Genomic DNA, 16,441 nt, shown 5'->3' with positions numbered 1-16,441 from the left:
CGCTAGGTACACAAATCTGTCTTGCTGGACTAGGGAAGCGCTATCTTCTGTGTGTAAATGCGCGATATTTGGGTTGTACATTATTTAAATTTTCAATGCCATGATATCAAAAATCTTTATGTTTATCTATTGGAATCTATTCTTAGAAGTATTTCGGGGCGATATGTGCAAAAAAATTGAAAATTTATCGTGAGATGGCTGAATTATATGCGTATAAAATTGGACCACTTTTCGTTACATACCATTTTTGTAGAATTTGCAACGTGCACCGCTATATCGAAAACAAAGACGTAGTCCTACGTCAAAACGCGGACCCCCAAATACGATCAGGGCCCCAGGGCAATTGCCCTGGCTGCCTCCCCCTCTGATCGGGCCTGTGTATCATTGTTTCGAAGAGTGAACTGGAGAAATTCTTGATACAGCAAGCAGATTCAATGGTCTGTTTAATAATTCATTCTAGCAATCATATTTGGACGATCAATTATTTTATTTGTATACATTCATACACTTCTTAATGTATAGTTTGTGTATCGGATACCGCAACAGCTAAGAGCTTTGATCTGCTTTTTCAAATTAATTTTGTTCTAATTTACTGTCAAATAACATCCTTCTTTCAATAATATGGATAATGCACCGGATTGTCTTCCAATAGTAACCATCCTGATCAAATTTGGACTATTTCTTACATACGAAGAGAACAGTTCATATTTCCATTCGGTAATACCTTATAACTAAATTCGAGATTTTGGCATGCAGTATGTGTTCTTTTTGAATTTTCAGTTCGAGTTACGAAAATCCGGAATAAATTGCTGTTCTGGTTGAATTACCAATCTCCAAAAAACCTTGGTTAGGTACTTAAAATCATCGAAAAATGTTTCTATATGAACATATGCAACAAAGAAGACAATGGTAACTGGGTTACGATAGGTTTTAACTGCAATTGTTCCTCTCAACAATCAGCAGGGTCATGCAAGCCATTTCCATTTGCGAAGAATTTACCGCTGGCTTGCTGAGCTCCATTAGAAATTCCATTGGTCGCAGACCCGTTGGAGATCTTAATCTTTTTTGCTGGTGGTTCAGATGCAGATACGTTTAGATTGAACTGTTTAAAGAAATAAGGCTTTGTTGAAAATTTACATTGTTCAATGTTTTGTTATTATACTTACTCGATGTTCCATTGCCATATGGCTAAGCGGTGGTAGTCCAACACATGCCCGTAAGATGTTTTCAATCGCAGACCGTTGTCGGAAAAGTGAGTTCACAACTGGTGTTCCATCTGGAACGAGAGGAGCCTTGCACAGATAGCTAAGCAGCGACAGGACTGACCGGAAGGGCAAGTACTCCCCAGTGCTTTCGCTTTTCTTCTTAATCTGGATTCGGGAGCAGAGTTCCCCGAGGATAGCTAAATCCAAAATAAGTGGCGAGGCCAACAACGAATCCTCGCAGGTATTATGGATCACCAAGGTATTGTGACCGCCTAGCATAATCTGGCTAGTGTACTCGTCCATGGCTCGTTTACTGTCGCCTAAATAAAATAAAAAGTGTATTTGACTAAGCATGTCAAGTAAGAACCTTTAACTGGAACTTACCGACATACGGTACGTATTTGATAACCACGCAATGATCTGGCTGTTCGTCTGGCTTGTACAACAAACTATTTGAGGCTACCATATCGTCAACCACGTTGCTTTTGGAAATCTGTAATGAGCAACAAAACCTGTCATTGACAAGTCTTGCTCTTCCAAGTTGTTTTAGTCATCACATACCTCTTTCGAACGGAATTGTTGCGGTGCAGATAGATTCTTCCCATCGTTGTTGCCCAAATGATTGTAGCTAACAATAGAAACCGGTTTGATACCGGCAGATACCAAAAAGTCAACCAGTACAGATTTTAGCTTAGTCTGACCGGATTTGAAATCATCGCCCGCGATGAATGCTCCGTGATGATCAGCTAGTTCAATAACTCCAGGTACAAACGTGTTTTGCGGAGAACCGTTAATATAGATGCACTGTGTACAGAGCCATTAGCAATTATTAGTGAGTGATATTCATATTTGAGTACTACTTACACCTTCACTAATAGCAGCCATTGCAAAAATAGTGGACGGTGAAATCTCCGATTTATTTTCTTTCAGTGACTTCTCCAACTCGGCCATAGTAGTGTTCAATCCCACCTTAACCTCAGCAAAGCGTTCGGTATTCGCAGTCCACAAAATTACGACCTTCTCAACGCCGGAGGACTTTTTAAATTCACGAATATCCTTAACAATTTGTTGGTATTGGTCGTAGCGGGTTCCAGGAATTGTATTGTCAGCACGATCTGCCTGGTTTGCAGCAATAAAGTCCGGATCGTATATGGATGGCCGAGGCTTCAGCTGAGACAGCTTTTTATAGACTTGATCCTGCAGCGGAATGTCCAACACCTTAGCACGACTCATGGCATCGCCAATATTCATCGCACTGATGTCCCATCCATCGACAACGATATCATCCGGGCAAACCATCGGGACCAGTTTATTCATCGGGATGTGAACATCTTGTCCCGCGGCATCCGTTCCTAGCAGGACAGTGGATGCCTGCGTGATCGAGCCATACCAGTTGGCCTTCTGGGTACCAGTGCGTGTTCTCCACTCCAATCCGCGCTTGTTGGCTTCCAGAGCGGCAGTCAAAGTGGACCCATTGTTACCACCCCATCCTACAAGCATGAGACCAAGGCGGGGTACGCGTCGATCCGTTCGGATGCTTAACTCGGTGGTTTCCGGGCGTACCTGTAATAGAGAAAGAGAAACCTTTATTCTATCGTTTACCACTCGATTTCTATAAAGTTCGCCCAGGTTTTTGGCTTCACTGAAGACGTATGTAGTAGTATGAGGTAGTATGCAGCTATTCGACAATTGTGGAAAATTGCATCCGACTGAGGAGCTCTGGGTTGGACTAAACAAAGATGTTGAAAATGTTTGTGTTGTCTGTTTGTCTGATCATATTATCATGGACAAAACGAAAACTTCTTCCATAGCCTATGGTTTCAGCGCTAGCCTTAAACATCGACTTCAAAATGTTCAACCAATACATCGTAGTATCAACGAAGACACGTTATCAACTCCAAGAACTCCAAAATTTAATGAACCCAAAACTATTGTATTTGACCCAACATGGTTAACAGTCCATTTTAAATTTGCAATTTCGAATCAACGATGGGCTTTCTCCATTCTATTATCAGAACCAAAAATACTACGTTTTTTTCTTGTTAGTAAAAATTACATTTTCGTGGCACTGTTCAGGCCACACAAAGTACTTTGGAGCATATATCAGGCGTGATATTTTTACGAGCTTAAAAGCTCCTTCGGGGCAATTTTCGCATGATACGTTTTCGTATGAAAATAATTGCATATGTTTTGGGAGCAAACCGTCACATTTCCAAATCTGGACGAATCTAGTGCTCAAGAGAGCTAGATTGGCATTTTTCTTTACTTCACGTTAAATTTCGATTCTCCAACTCAAGGTAAATATATCCATGGTCGTGCACCAGACCTTATGTTATCTTCTTCCAGGCGAAAGACAAAAAGTCTGAATTTATTTCTCGAGTTCTGACGGAACGATATTTGGCCGTGCAAGTAATATCGAAAATTCGCTCTGATGAGCTTTGTGACATGGTAAATAGTTTTAAACAGGCAAATGATATTGCTGACTGCTGAGTATACGTACCAGCTAATCGGGTGGAAATCTGTGGGGTCGTCCGATTCGAGTTTGAGTTGCGCGGATCTGCAGAAACATCGGGATGGTAGTTATAAAGACCTCATGCTTCAACCAGTGAAGACATAGTATAAATGTTTCAAATTCAGCAACACCCACACTACTTTTACAGCAATCGGCAAGTTAGGGATCATCCATAAATGACGTAGCATTTTTTGAGTGATTTTTAACCCCCCCCCCTCCCCCATCGTAGCATTTCGTCACAAACTTCTAAATACCCCCTGGTAATTACGTAGCTTGTCGGTAAACTCTCCCTTGTTCCGGAAAAAAATCAAAAAAAAAAATTAAAAACGATGTTAGTTACATGAAATGGGTAAGGTTGTCGAGAAATCAGGTCAACCCCTATTCCCCGTTAAAAAAGTTACGTAGCATGACATGACCCCCTACCCCCTGTCGTCACACAATACCACAAAATACAAAACTCCCCCTCCCCCATATAATGTTACGTCATTTATGGATGGTTCCTTACGGCGGGCAGCCTAGAACAAAGTTTCAATAGCCCACCGATCGCCAACATCCAGTTTAACGCGTCTACCCGGTCAAACCATTCGGAATTTGATTCGGAATCCTGAATGGAGTCAGTATGGATTCCAAATCAAATGCAACAGCCGATTCTGAGTCGGAATCGGTTGTTGCATTTGATTTGGAATCCATAATGACTCCATTAAGAAATCCGAACCGGTTCCGGAATGAGTTTAACTGGGTAGCCGCTTTTTCGTTTACTGGGCAACCGCAGGTGACGGAAAACGAACATATGTCAACTCAGATTCTTTTAGGGTGACGTTTGCCGGGTCCGTCCTACCTAACTACCTCCTCTTTGACAAAGTTCATCTACCTGATCGCCTTTTTGTACCGTGGGTTATGAACTGTACTAATTGCAAATCATGTGGATGATTCCTGTGCAAGGAACGTTGAAAAGTGTTTCTACTGTGGGGAAAATCCACATGATTTCAGGAAATGGTTCACGTACAAAACAGCGCGAGGAGAAACTGAAGCGTTTCCTTCAGGGACGCTCTAAGCGATCATTCGCAGTAATGCTAAAGATAGCTTCGCTACCGGTCTCTACGAATATCTACCTTACCTTCTGACGCATGGGAATCTAATGAACCCCAGGAGGAGCATCTTCTACTGCGCCTAGAAGCAATAGAAAAAACTACAAGGGGCAGCCCTATGGGGTTGCACGAGCTGTAGACGTAGGACTATACTACTTAAGGTTGGACAGAGAATGCGCAAAAATTGACAAACGAAAAAAGCAGCTTTTTCCACACCGTATGTCAGATCTTCATAAAAATCAATCAGCGTATGTAGAATGTTGTTACAGTACTGCTGATTAATTTGGTGTGGAAAAAACTGCTTTTTTCGTTTGCGAATTTTACCCTTTCTCTGTCCAACCTTAATGTAAAATATTTATTTTCTTAGTACATTGATAGTAATAATAAATCAAACATATTTCTTACTTATGGTTTAATCACAACCAATCAACATCGAATATTACATATTGAATAAAACCTTCTTGGTTATCAGGTCATTTCATTTGTAGTAGGTGATCGAATCCGATTAAACTTATTTAAGAAGATCTCAGATGTAATCACATTTCATGTATAGACCAAGCATTCTAGTTATATTTTGCCATTGTTGTAACTTTCCTAGAGTACGCATACAAATATAGAGAAGGTCTTAATCATATATCGAAACTTTAAATATACAAGAATCGAAAACAATTTTGTATATGGACAAGATGCGTTTTGCAACGGTTTTTCAAGTGGCAGTGTATTCATTCATAAATAGGCTTTGTAGTATGTACCTATTATACTACTATATGCTGAGTGGAAATGAACCACGTGATGGGGAAATGAATCTATGAATTGATCGAACGTAAATAATAAACTTCCGTTGTGCATTTTATTAGATCTATCTACCTACGCATTCGCCTCAAACATTAGCACAAAGCAAAATGAATCAACGCTGATAATGATGGATAGAGCGAAAGAGACAACTGATACCACGATACTATGTTAACCGTGTTTGCAGATGGAGCTCGCATGTACAAACTATTTTGTGTACGAATAATTATACATAAAAGTGTGCTGGAAACGAGCACAACACAAAAGATAGCATACGGACAAGCTCATTCGCATTCACTGGGTAGCGTACCTCCACAGGCAGTGTAACGGACTTCTAAATCAGCTACACTGGCTGTGGAAACACACAGCGCAGTGATCTGCTTCGCCTGCTGTTCAACAGGCAACTGAGCTGCTCTGGCGAAATCCGTCCGTTTAAATAGTCGATGATGACGTCATTCATAGAAGCGTAGCGCGCTAGGTACAAAAATCTGTCGTGCTGGAGTAGGGAAGCGCTATCTTTTGTGTGTAAATGCGCGATATTTTGACTAGTTTGTTCATTATTTAAATTTTTAATGCCATGATATAAAAAATCTTTGGGTTTATCTATTGAAATCTATTCTTAGAAGTATTTCGGGGCGATATGCGCAAAAAATTTGAAAATTTATCGTGAGATGGCTGAATTATATGCGTTTAAAATTGGACTATTTTTCGTTACATACCATTTTTGTAGAATTTGCAACGTGCACCCCTATATCGAAAACAAAGACGTAGTCCTACGTCAAAAGAGGCATTTCCTCGCCTAAGCTTCGTTGTAAAGGCTAGTAGGTGTCCCTTCAAGGTCCTCTCAAAATAACAGCTCGAGGAAGTACTGATGCAAAACCGAAGCAAGCAGCTCCTGGTCTCAGAAAGCTGAGCACAGAAAAGGAGTTCCTAGTACTTCCTGGGACATCAAAAACCGCAAGTATCCCCATATCCCAACCAGGGAAAGAAACCAGCGCTGGCTTTACAAATTTCTCTGATACTGTATTTTTACTGCTTTAAATATGTCTGACCCTCTTAAAAGCATTTTGATAATCTTTCTCCCCGCAGTAAAAACATTCTCGATGCAGCTGACTGCAAAATGGCCCCTCCTTTCAGCGCTTGTATCCTTCGATGGCTAATTCATCGAACGAGGTCACGGATTTAATCACTGTTCTACAGTGGAATTGCAGAAGCATTATCCCGAAAATCGATTCTTTTAAAATTTTACTAAATAGGTAGAATTGCGAGGCATTTGCATTATATAAAACGAAATCTTCAGAAATACATCTCAACTTTCACGATTTCTATATTATTCGCTTTAATCGAGAAGACTCTTACGGAGGAGCACTTTTGGAGATCAAAAAGTGCTATTCTTCCAATCGAATCGACCTTCCCTCGACACCAGGCATTGAAGTTGTTGCTTGCCAAACCAGAACTAAAGATAGACATTTGCATTACTTCCACCTATATTCCTCCTAGAGCATCAGTTAGTCACCAACGACTTGGCTATATTGCGGAACTCTTCTTCGCACCGAGGTTAATTTTAGGTGATTTTAACTCCCACGGTACGGTACAGTACCGGGTTATCTTCATGATGATAACCGACCTCACTCCACGAGTGCTGTGACATCTTCATGACGACCATTTTTAAAACGGCTGAAAAGGCACGGATTCCCACTCTCTCAGCACTCCCATCCCTACACTGAAAAAAAACCAAACGTTAATATTCTATTTGCTTCAAACCACTTAAAATTCATGTGAAGAAGAAATGCTAATGTTATCACGCGCACACATACCTTCTATGTGTCAACTGTATAAACTATATATGCGCACACATAAGTTATATGTGTGTATTGTTATAGAATCGGGTTTTATGTACCTTATAGTTATGAACTTATTTGCCTGGCAGACCGTTTTGTCAGGGCGGCCTAGGTGCCTCTACAAGAGTTCGGATTTTCGTATAAAAACAACAAATAAACTAAATTTATCGACTTATATTTCCTCCAATTCCACTTGCTGCACTGTGCACTCTACGCTGCTTGTCGATCTCCGGCTGTTGACGGCAAGGTAGGCGGTTCCTTGCGACCAGCCGGGAACACAGCGGCCGCGTTCTCCCTAATCGTTTCTTTGTTGGAACCTTCCTAGCGACGGTGACGAAAACTGAGCTAGTCGTATTTTCAAGGAAGGGTGAACTAGCACAACTATAGCTACAACTACAGAATAAGATGGTAAAATCCATATATGGTAGAGTTTTGCAAAATTGAGAAAAATCTCTTTCATTTGACACCCAGATTGCATTGCATAATTTCAAAATTTGAAAGTATTTACTCAAAATGCTATATCTCCCCGACCAAATTTTTACAATATTTTAGTACGTTGCAATACATATCATTGGTACAATATACAGTACGTTGCACTACATATCATTGGTTCAAAGATAAAAAAGTATTGATGTTTTTTTTTAAACGGATTTTCTTCATAAATGACAAATTTTTTTGTCAGGTTTAAGAGGTTCTATCAATGATGTGAACGCCTTTAAAAAAACTATTATAGCAATTCGTTTTTTAAGGTCCACAGAAAAATAAAAAATGGGCCTTGAAAAGGTTTCAAAAACCACGTTTAAACGACATTGCTCAAAAATGGCCATAGTTCATAAATTACATTTGCATAACCTCTAGAATATTTTTAAGAAGCTGATTTTTTCTACAAAAGTGCTTCAAATATGCATATTGTTCATTCTAGGGTTAAGCACCAATTTCAATGAATTACTTTTACAAGTTACATTTATGGACCGAGGCAGTAACCAAGGCCATGGACGATGCATCGTTTCTAGTATCTGAGCGTCGCAGATATGCTGCGCTGACATCGAAAAGAGATCTACGAATATGCATCAACAATTGTTGAATGGCCAATCGGATACCAGAATCTTCGAAACCGATCATAGTGTCCTTATATGTGTTCGGGTAACGCATGACTTCACAAGTAACCTAACCTAGCCGAATCAGTTCATCTTAGAAAAATTAAAAACATTTCTATTTTACGCTGAAAGCCGGTCGATGAGAGAAACAACAAAACCAATTCTTGTTTTCTTTCGGATAGATAATTATCCGCCAATTATTATAAAGATTTCGATTAACGTCTTCTTCGACACGAATCGTCTGCCAGTTATGAAAGTTGCGTTTTAACTACGTCCGAATCCGACACTACCTTGGTGCCAGGACTAAGCTAGTGCCGAATTGATGCTAGCTTCAAAAACGGCGACACTATTTGCGTTCGTGAGCAAACCGTCAGTCAAGCGTGATATCCCGCAAGAAAAAGAGTTCATTTTAAGTTAGTGAGAACTAATGCAATCGAAACAATGGTTCGGCTTTGCAAGCCTATGCAATATACACTTTGCTATTTTTCTCCATTAGCATATTACATGCCACTCACTATGACAAAGCATTATGCTCTCTTGGCTCAAAGAGCGTGTGACTCTGATGATCCTCATGCCAGGACACCTTGCTCCTAAAAACACAGCCTGATGCGACTGTGTCCAGATTTAAACAAAACATTACAAGCTGAAACAAGCGGTTCATGCTGAGGCAAGCGTTTCAAGCTTAGACGTTTGTGCCTATGCTAAACGTTCGTGTCTAAGCTGAACTTTACAGCATCAAAACAACAGAGAGATTCAAATTTACCGTTTTCAATAAAAGCATGATTACTCAATTTCCCTTCTAGTGATAACGAAAGGAAATCCACTATGTAGCAAGCCACACATCGTACGATATTTTGATTGGCGCACAAGCCGCCGAATCCGGCGCGAACCTATCTCTGGATGAACACCTCATTTTATTTGGACAAAACGCGATAACGAACAGAAACACGTTTCAGGCAGTACAAAGCTCAGTGACAAGGCGAAAAAAGTGATAAACCGGCCACATCATGGACTTCTGCTCTGAGGTCGATGTATAGTTACTATCAACACACACGGTTTTGCGCTAAACTAGAGCAGTGAGTTGCATACTCCAATTTGAATGTAATACAGGAAGAGTTGTTGCTCTAGCCTCGACGAATCGTTCTTCGTTGAGAAATCTAAAGAAGCATGGAAAATGTTACCCAGGATTAGCATGTGCTAACTAGCAACGCTAACCGCACAGAAAACAGACGTCTAGGCCTGATTCGTGTGTAAAGAGCCGCCATCGAAATTCCCAATAAAGCGAACCTCTGATACAAGTTTGACAAACGTTTGTAGGTGGCGCAGTGGTCGATGCAATGCAGTTGGATTGGAACTGTCAAACACGTGTAGCAAACAGTTGTGTAGATGGTCATAATTAAACACTAATTTTCAACGTATATCAGTTCGAATGGTTACACACATTTTTTGAAGAAATTTTGTTCTAGCCTAAATGTCTGTTATCTGTGGTAACAATAACTGTATTTGTTTATTAAATTTACAAAAAATGTGCTTCCAAATATTAAAGTTTTAGTACTACGCCCAGAGCGGCTCGTCGCAATGCTTAACACTTGGATACAAGACATAAGAAAACCTGAAATTTTATAAGGAAATTTTTAGTCAGTTTAATTGACAATTACAGTTTCGAGCAATATACTGGGGACTTGGGTAATACATACCCAGGTAACCAATAAGCATGCTGAATGCGTCTTAACGGCTACTTGATAAGCACTTAAGTCTTTTTAAATGCTATTTAAAAATCGCTTTTGGCAAAATATACGGCTACATTACTGCTGTGCCATAAAAATGCTTTTTTACTGCTGTTGTGCATTCAGAATGCTGCTTACTGGCAAGAAGTTTTTAACAAATTTTTTGGATGCTGATTAACAACAGTTATGCATAACGCATGCTATCGTACTGCAAGAAGCATTTGAAATGCAAATTTTACGCTACTTTACTGCATACACTAATGCTTGTTGGTTACCTTGGTATTTTTCGACGTTTCTTACCATTTATTACCAAACGCGCCAATTCAATTCGTTACGTTAAAATAATGGTAAGGCGCGTTTCCAATGAAACGTACAATAGTTTAGTGAGATGTAGGTAAATAACAAAACATGCACTATGGTGGAATCGTTGACTAACAGAAAGCATTTGAACAGGATGTTTTCCGGACCGGGTACTTGTTTCGGCCATCCTTCTGTAGAGAACCGCAGCGTGTTAGTAAAGAACGATACGAAGCAATTGTACGTCGATCGAACAACACATGTGAAAGTTTACATTTATCGAGTGACACGTGATTGGTGCGTAACTGTCAAAACGCTTTGAAGAGAAACCCCTTAGGAACACAGTTTCTAAAGGTTAACAAAAATATCGTCCAGATTCTTCGCTCAACTTGAATGTTTGGCAGTTTTCGGCCCTTCTCATAAATTATTCGATATTTCTTGAGCGTTTTTTCAAAACGTCATATCTGCAATGAGTTACTCTCTTTGTTTACTTTCTCTTCTGTTAATAATTCGGTCACTTTAACATTTATCCCTCAGCTCTTTGCATAATATGCTAGTTAAAACCACCGTCTTTCGATCTGTACTGTAAAATAATTGAAAAGTGTTATAGTGACGCCGTAAAAATCGAAAGAGAAAGTATAAACAGAGAGTAACTCATTGCAGATATGACGTTTTGAAAAAACGCTCAAGATTTGTGTGGTGGATAAATGAAGCATTATGAGTGCGGTGTTGATAAACGAGTGCCCGGTGAACTTTAGAATAATTTTTAGGTAGTAAAAAGGGGCTGGGAGGATTGATAAGAAGTCGTGAGGAAGGCGATAACAGAAAAGGAAGTAGCAAAGGGAAAAAAGTAGAAGTAAAATAAATGAAAAGCTAGATATGAGGGTGATTAGGGAAATGTGTTTAATCTAGTGAAATCATAACAGATGCTCTAACACGTTCAAATTGATAAGGGTTTATATTTGTATTTCTAGGCTATAAAACTGCAAAAGTATAATATACCAGCTGTTACCTGGCGCGCTTTGCGTGGGATTTTTTGTGACGTGATTTACACTCACAGTAGAATACATAGAAAAGTCAGTATTAGAAATTGTGTATCTATTTTCAGCTTATTGCCACATGGTCAAGTCTTCCCATAAAATCTTAGTCAAGTCTCCCCAACGAACATGAACATCTCGAGGAAGCTCTGACACAAAGACTTGGAGATTAAACAACGAATTTCCAATGCTTCTAGGAACTCCAAAAGTCTCATGTCATTTCAACCAGAGATTCAACTTGATCACTGGCAATTTTGTGATACTCTTCCTGGCAACGGGAAGACTTCAGCGTAGCGCAATCTTTTAGCGCCTTTGGCGGGGTTTTAGTTGTGCACTATTTTGGTGTTTACATTGGCTTTTTCAGTTCGAATGTCGAACAATAAGTTAGTGTGTACTTGGAAATGGCACTCCTATCATGACTTATGATTTATCCTCACTTATTTTATAAAACAGATCACAATTTCAGCGTTTTCCTAAGCTTAGCGCCCTTGGCGGGGGCCAACCCGGCCAATCGCATGCTACGGCTCTGTATAAAATCTATATATCTACATAGATATGACGAAAAATCATCCTATAGCCTTCTCAGAAATCCCTGGAGCACATATGCAAAGTTTGGAGTCAATTCGTGCAGCAGTTAGGGCGTGATGCTCGTTGATCATAAAAAACTTTCATTTTTATAGTATAGAACAGCGGTTCTCAACCTTTTTCGTACCACGGACCCCTCAAGCATCACCATGTGTCATTGCGGTCCCCTCGTTTATTTTGTTTTGTATACTATCAATATATCATTTTCAGTCTGCTAGGAAACAAGACTTGAAATTTCAATATCCTCTCGGAAAAAATATTTTTCCTCGCGGACCCCCAGCAACGACTTCACGGCCTCCTAGGACTTTGCTGTTTTGGTTAATGAAAATTCCTGAGAATTCTCGATCTGCACATATATAACCCATTAATATGACAATTGAAACTCAATACCTTATAGTATAGCTTCATCACTGAATTTCCAGCTAGCAGATTTTAAAATACAGTGTGATATGTTTCACTGGAAAATACCATGCGCTATCCAGCTGTTTACTATTTATATACGTATTCACCGATGCTCTATTTTATATTTAATACACTAATTCACTGCCCAAAAATAAACTAATAAAATTTTCGGATAGAAGACATTTGAAGTAGGCCTAATTTTCATTTGTTTGAACAAGATGCCGTACTTTATGGTGCGTTGACAGGTCTGCGCTGCTAATGATGAAGTAGTAGAAGAAGAAGAAGAAGAACCAATTTGAGTAACATATTGTAGAATATTATCAAATTAGGACTCCATGGTTTTTGGACAGAACACTGCACCCACTTCAAATAAAGCTACACTTGAAAACCTGTTTTGGCAGACGCGTACGCAAATTTTCAATGGAATCAGCTAACAGAGTCAATATTCTATACGGAATAGTAATGCACGTGTTCGTATCAGGTGTGAAATTTGTGATTCTTGCACATACTTGTCTGAGCTATTCAAATGCATTCATCACTCTGATCATATTTGAAAAGCACCGTGGACAAGTAAACTCATTTAGTTTGTCTAGCTAAACGGAATATTTGCTACGGACTTTCACCAGAAGAATTTTAAAGTAAAAATATCAGGGTATTGAACTTGACAAATATCGGCATATGTCGTTTATTATACATTTGTTTATTGAAAAGACATTTAATTCAATTCACGTGCTATAAGAACTTCTGAAGCGATTTTATTTCCATGTATGGTAACTTATTTCCTGACATATCGCCAATTTGTTCTGGATGACGGCATTGCCGCGCAAAAATGAAGATAATTCATCAAACACTTTCAAAAAATTCTGAGATGTAGCCAACAGCCCTTTTATTCAACGTGTTCCATTTTGCACGATCGACCAAAATCAAAGACCAGGATTGTCGCAATCGTCGCTATCCGGAACATTGATAAGCACGATAAAAGTTCACCAACCACCAAGCAATCGGCGACCGAGTCAGTTTCAATTAGCAATGCTCTACCACACCCACAATCCCTCGAGCAACGACTATTCCAGCCACGAACGGCTTAGCGGATGGATAACTCAGCAGTAGCAAACAGCAGCTACACCTATATTTCATCATCCAAATGGTCAAGCATCGTTCAAATTGCAAATTTTACATCTGTTGATTCAAATGTTTCACATTGATCAAATCGGTGAGTTCAACTTGTATCACGATTTAATTTTTTTTTGCTTGTACGGTTCCGTATAGTTGAAAAGAATCGGTAAATAAGACGCGCTAACAGGTAGAAATATGTAGGGGAAGTGTGCCTATAAACGACACTCTCTGAGTTTTAGTATTATTCGTCATCGTTTCCAATAACCGTAATGAGAATCATCTCGTTTCACGTACATACCGAAAATATCAACAAAACAAATTAAAAGCTATTAGACATGCTCAATGCTCATGTATCTAATTGTTTATAATACGTGTGGTTCATAAGCTCATGTATTTTCAAGGCATTTGGAAACAAAATTACAAATGTCATTTTCGGAAATTTTATTCGCGCTTCCGTTTGATGCTCTCACGGTTCATGGTGTCGTTTAGCACATTTGTCACTAGTTAACTGTAAATGAAATGTGAAATGAAATCTCTGCAACCACTAACTACTTATCCTTACTCATTTTGAACGTTTTTACTACGAGTAAAACAACGTCTATTCGTATCACTCTTTCGTCTTTTCTTATACCCGCGGGAATCTTAATTCCTGCGTGATCACTATCAGTAACGTATTTTCGGTTGTTCTGCACAAAGTAAACTTTCTGTGTGGGCTGACGTGTTGAATAATATCAGTATCGAAGGGCGTAATGATTTTTTTTAGGTTCGTAGATGATGAAATTTATCGAAAACTACTTTCGTAAGTATAAGCTCCATTTTCATCGTTAGTAATTATAACGCCTCGCGAACACTAGGTTGGATATAACTAAATTTCAACTGCCAACGTCGCATGTCGAAACAGCACCTTCAATCATAACGGCAAGAATAAGAGCAACCGTTTTATTTGTTCTTAAAAATGCAAGTTGGAGTTTATGATGTTTTTCCAATGCAATCTTATGAAAGATATAATATCAGTTTGATATAACTAGAATAAATTCATTTGGATTTTAAGTTCGTAAGGTTGATTATATTTTTTATGATACAAGCCTATGACATATTTGATACCGGTTTGATATGATTCTGTTGAATTCATAACGCAAATTGACAATTCTTTGTGGCAAAAATAGATAATTCAAAACAACAAATCTCATTAAAAAAAATTTCCTGACTGTAGCGTATGTTTGTCATACTTATGTTCTATAACTTTCTTGCTGGAGTTTTGTCATTTATTATTTAAGCCGGTTGTTTCCCAAATGACAACGGTATGTATTCGATGATTACCTTGCATCCAAAGATCTAGATGTAATTGCAAAAAACCAACTTTTTATCATCCCATTATCTGTGTGTAATGCCATACGGCATTACTAGATACGACATGTGCAATTGAATCATAATAGTTAGATTGCTTGCAGGTATTCGACTGGTTATTATGCTTAATGAACAAATAGTAGGTTATGCTGTTCTTCTGGTGTATAAAACATCACAGACGGTGCGCTGGTGGTTAAGTGGTAAGCGTGACTGCCATTCATCCTAGTTAATTTGGGTTCAATCCCAGCAGAGGTCGTTGAGATTTTTCTGAGTCCAGATCGATAACGGAGAGTAGCAGCGAGGGGTAGTTGCACAAGCTCAAGCAAGCTTTGGTGTATAAAAACATCACAAGTCGTTCCACTGTCAAGTCGTAATTATAAAAATGCTAAGAAAACCGTTTTTTGCATGTCCCTCACGGTGAATGGGTTAAGAAACACAGAGCTACGATTTCAGAGTGATGCATGTAGTAAAAACAGTCAAAACCATTCGCAAAATATAATTTTAACCCTTCATGTGCCCACCTTAGTCGAATTTCCTCTATAGTTCTCAAATAAAATGTGGTTCTTTTCCATTCACTGTATCACTTTTCGCCTTGCCGGGTGCATATTAGCACAGTTTAGCATTTAGATGCTGATTTGGTAAGGTAACTCAAGAAAAGAAGCGCATCCACCAAACAAAGCTCCATGTGATTTTGCGTGGGCAGATACGTGACAGAAAATCAATAATTTGATGCTATTTTTGGAAAAGGGTAGACGTTGCTGCATTCTCTGCTACGAACAACCTGAACATTGTTGCGTTTATCGATTTTTACATTCGGCGCCCTTGACCATGGAAACTCACCGTAAATCCAGCCGGTCCATTGCTGAGAACCGATGTTGTCTGATACTGGTAATCTACTTCAATGTAATTGTCACTGTAATGCACATTTGGCGACAAGACATTCAATTCAGCAGCCATCGTTTGATATTTGCTTGAGCACTCTTTAAAGCACCACTTTGTAACTGTAATCCGAATATCCTTTTCTTGTGCAGGTAGCGCAACCGTTCCAGAAGGCGATACCAGGAAAACTCACGAGACCCGAATGGAGAATGCGACCGTCTAACGCACGAGATGATTAAGCACTGTTCTGGCCGGACCAACACAGCTCTTCTTGTCGCTTTCCATCAGAGCCGGTGAAATGTGTTTGAACATTATCTTCGAACGTATAGGGAAAGATGGGGTAAGATCACCACATTAAGCAACCAAACTCAAAATGGGCAAAGAATTTCACATTACGTTGTAATACATATGAACAGTGATGTACTGCTGGGAAAATTCCATCTTTCGGGTTTTTAACCGGGTTTTTTTTCCAAATCATTTTGACCGGGCATGGGGTTTTCGCTTTATCTAGTTTAT

The 16,441-nt window shown here is 39.2% G+C and overlaps 1 protein-coding gene across 1 annotated transcript; it reads right to left on the bottom strand.

Annotated features, from left to right (window-relative positions):
• Positions 1-450: 450 nt before the first annotated feature.
• On the bottom strand, positions 451-16,185 carry LOC131690018 (inositol-3-phosphate synthase). Its single transcript, XM_058975457.1, has 6 exons — positions 15,887-16,185; positions 2,070-2,768; positions 1,767-2,009; positions 1,590-1,698; positions 1,167-1,525; positions 451-1,102 (listed from the first exon to the last, which is right to left on the bottom strand). The coding sequence occupies exons 1-6, from the start codon at positions 16,001-16,003 to the stop codon at positions 950-952; spliced, it is 1,680 nt and encodes a 559-aa protein (XP_058831440.1). The 5' UTR covers positions 16,004-16,185; the 3' UTR covers positions 451-949.
• Between the last annotated feature and the right edge of the window lie 256 nt (positions 16,186-16,441).

Source organism: Topomyia yanbarensis, chromosome 3, assembly GCF_030247195.1.
Source record: "Topomyia yanbarensis strain Yona2022 chromosome 3, ASM3024719v1, whole genome shotgun sequence".
Classification (NCBI taxonomy): Eukaryota; Metazoa; Arthropoda; class Insecta; order Diptera; family Culicidae; genus Topomyia; species Topomyia yanbarensis.
The sequence above is the reverse complement of the archived record's forward strand: the minus strand, read 5'-3'. Positions and strand labels throughout refer to the sequence as shown.

What these genes read in the sequence shown, in the direction of transcription:
- LOC131690018 (XM_058975457.1), bottom strand. Translation starts at nt 16,003, where the DNA reads ATGGCTGCTGAATTGAATGTCTTGTCGCCAAATGTGCATTACAGTGAC. An exon ending in TGGCTGCTATTAGTGAAGGT is followed by an intron (nt 2,010 to 2,069) that starts GTAAGTAGTACT and finishes CTCTGTACACAG; the next exon opens with TGCATCTATATTAACGGTTC. An exon ending in CAAATACGTACCGTATGTCG is followed by an intron (nt 1,526 to 1,589) that starts GTAAGTTCCAGT and finishes TATTTTATTTAG; the next exon opens with GCGACAGTAAACGAGCCATG.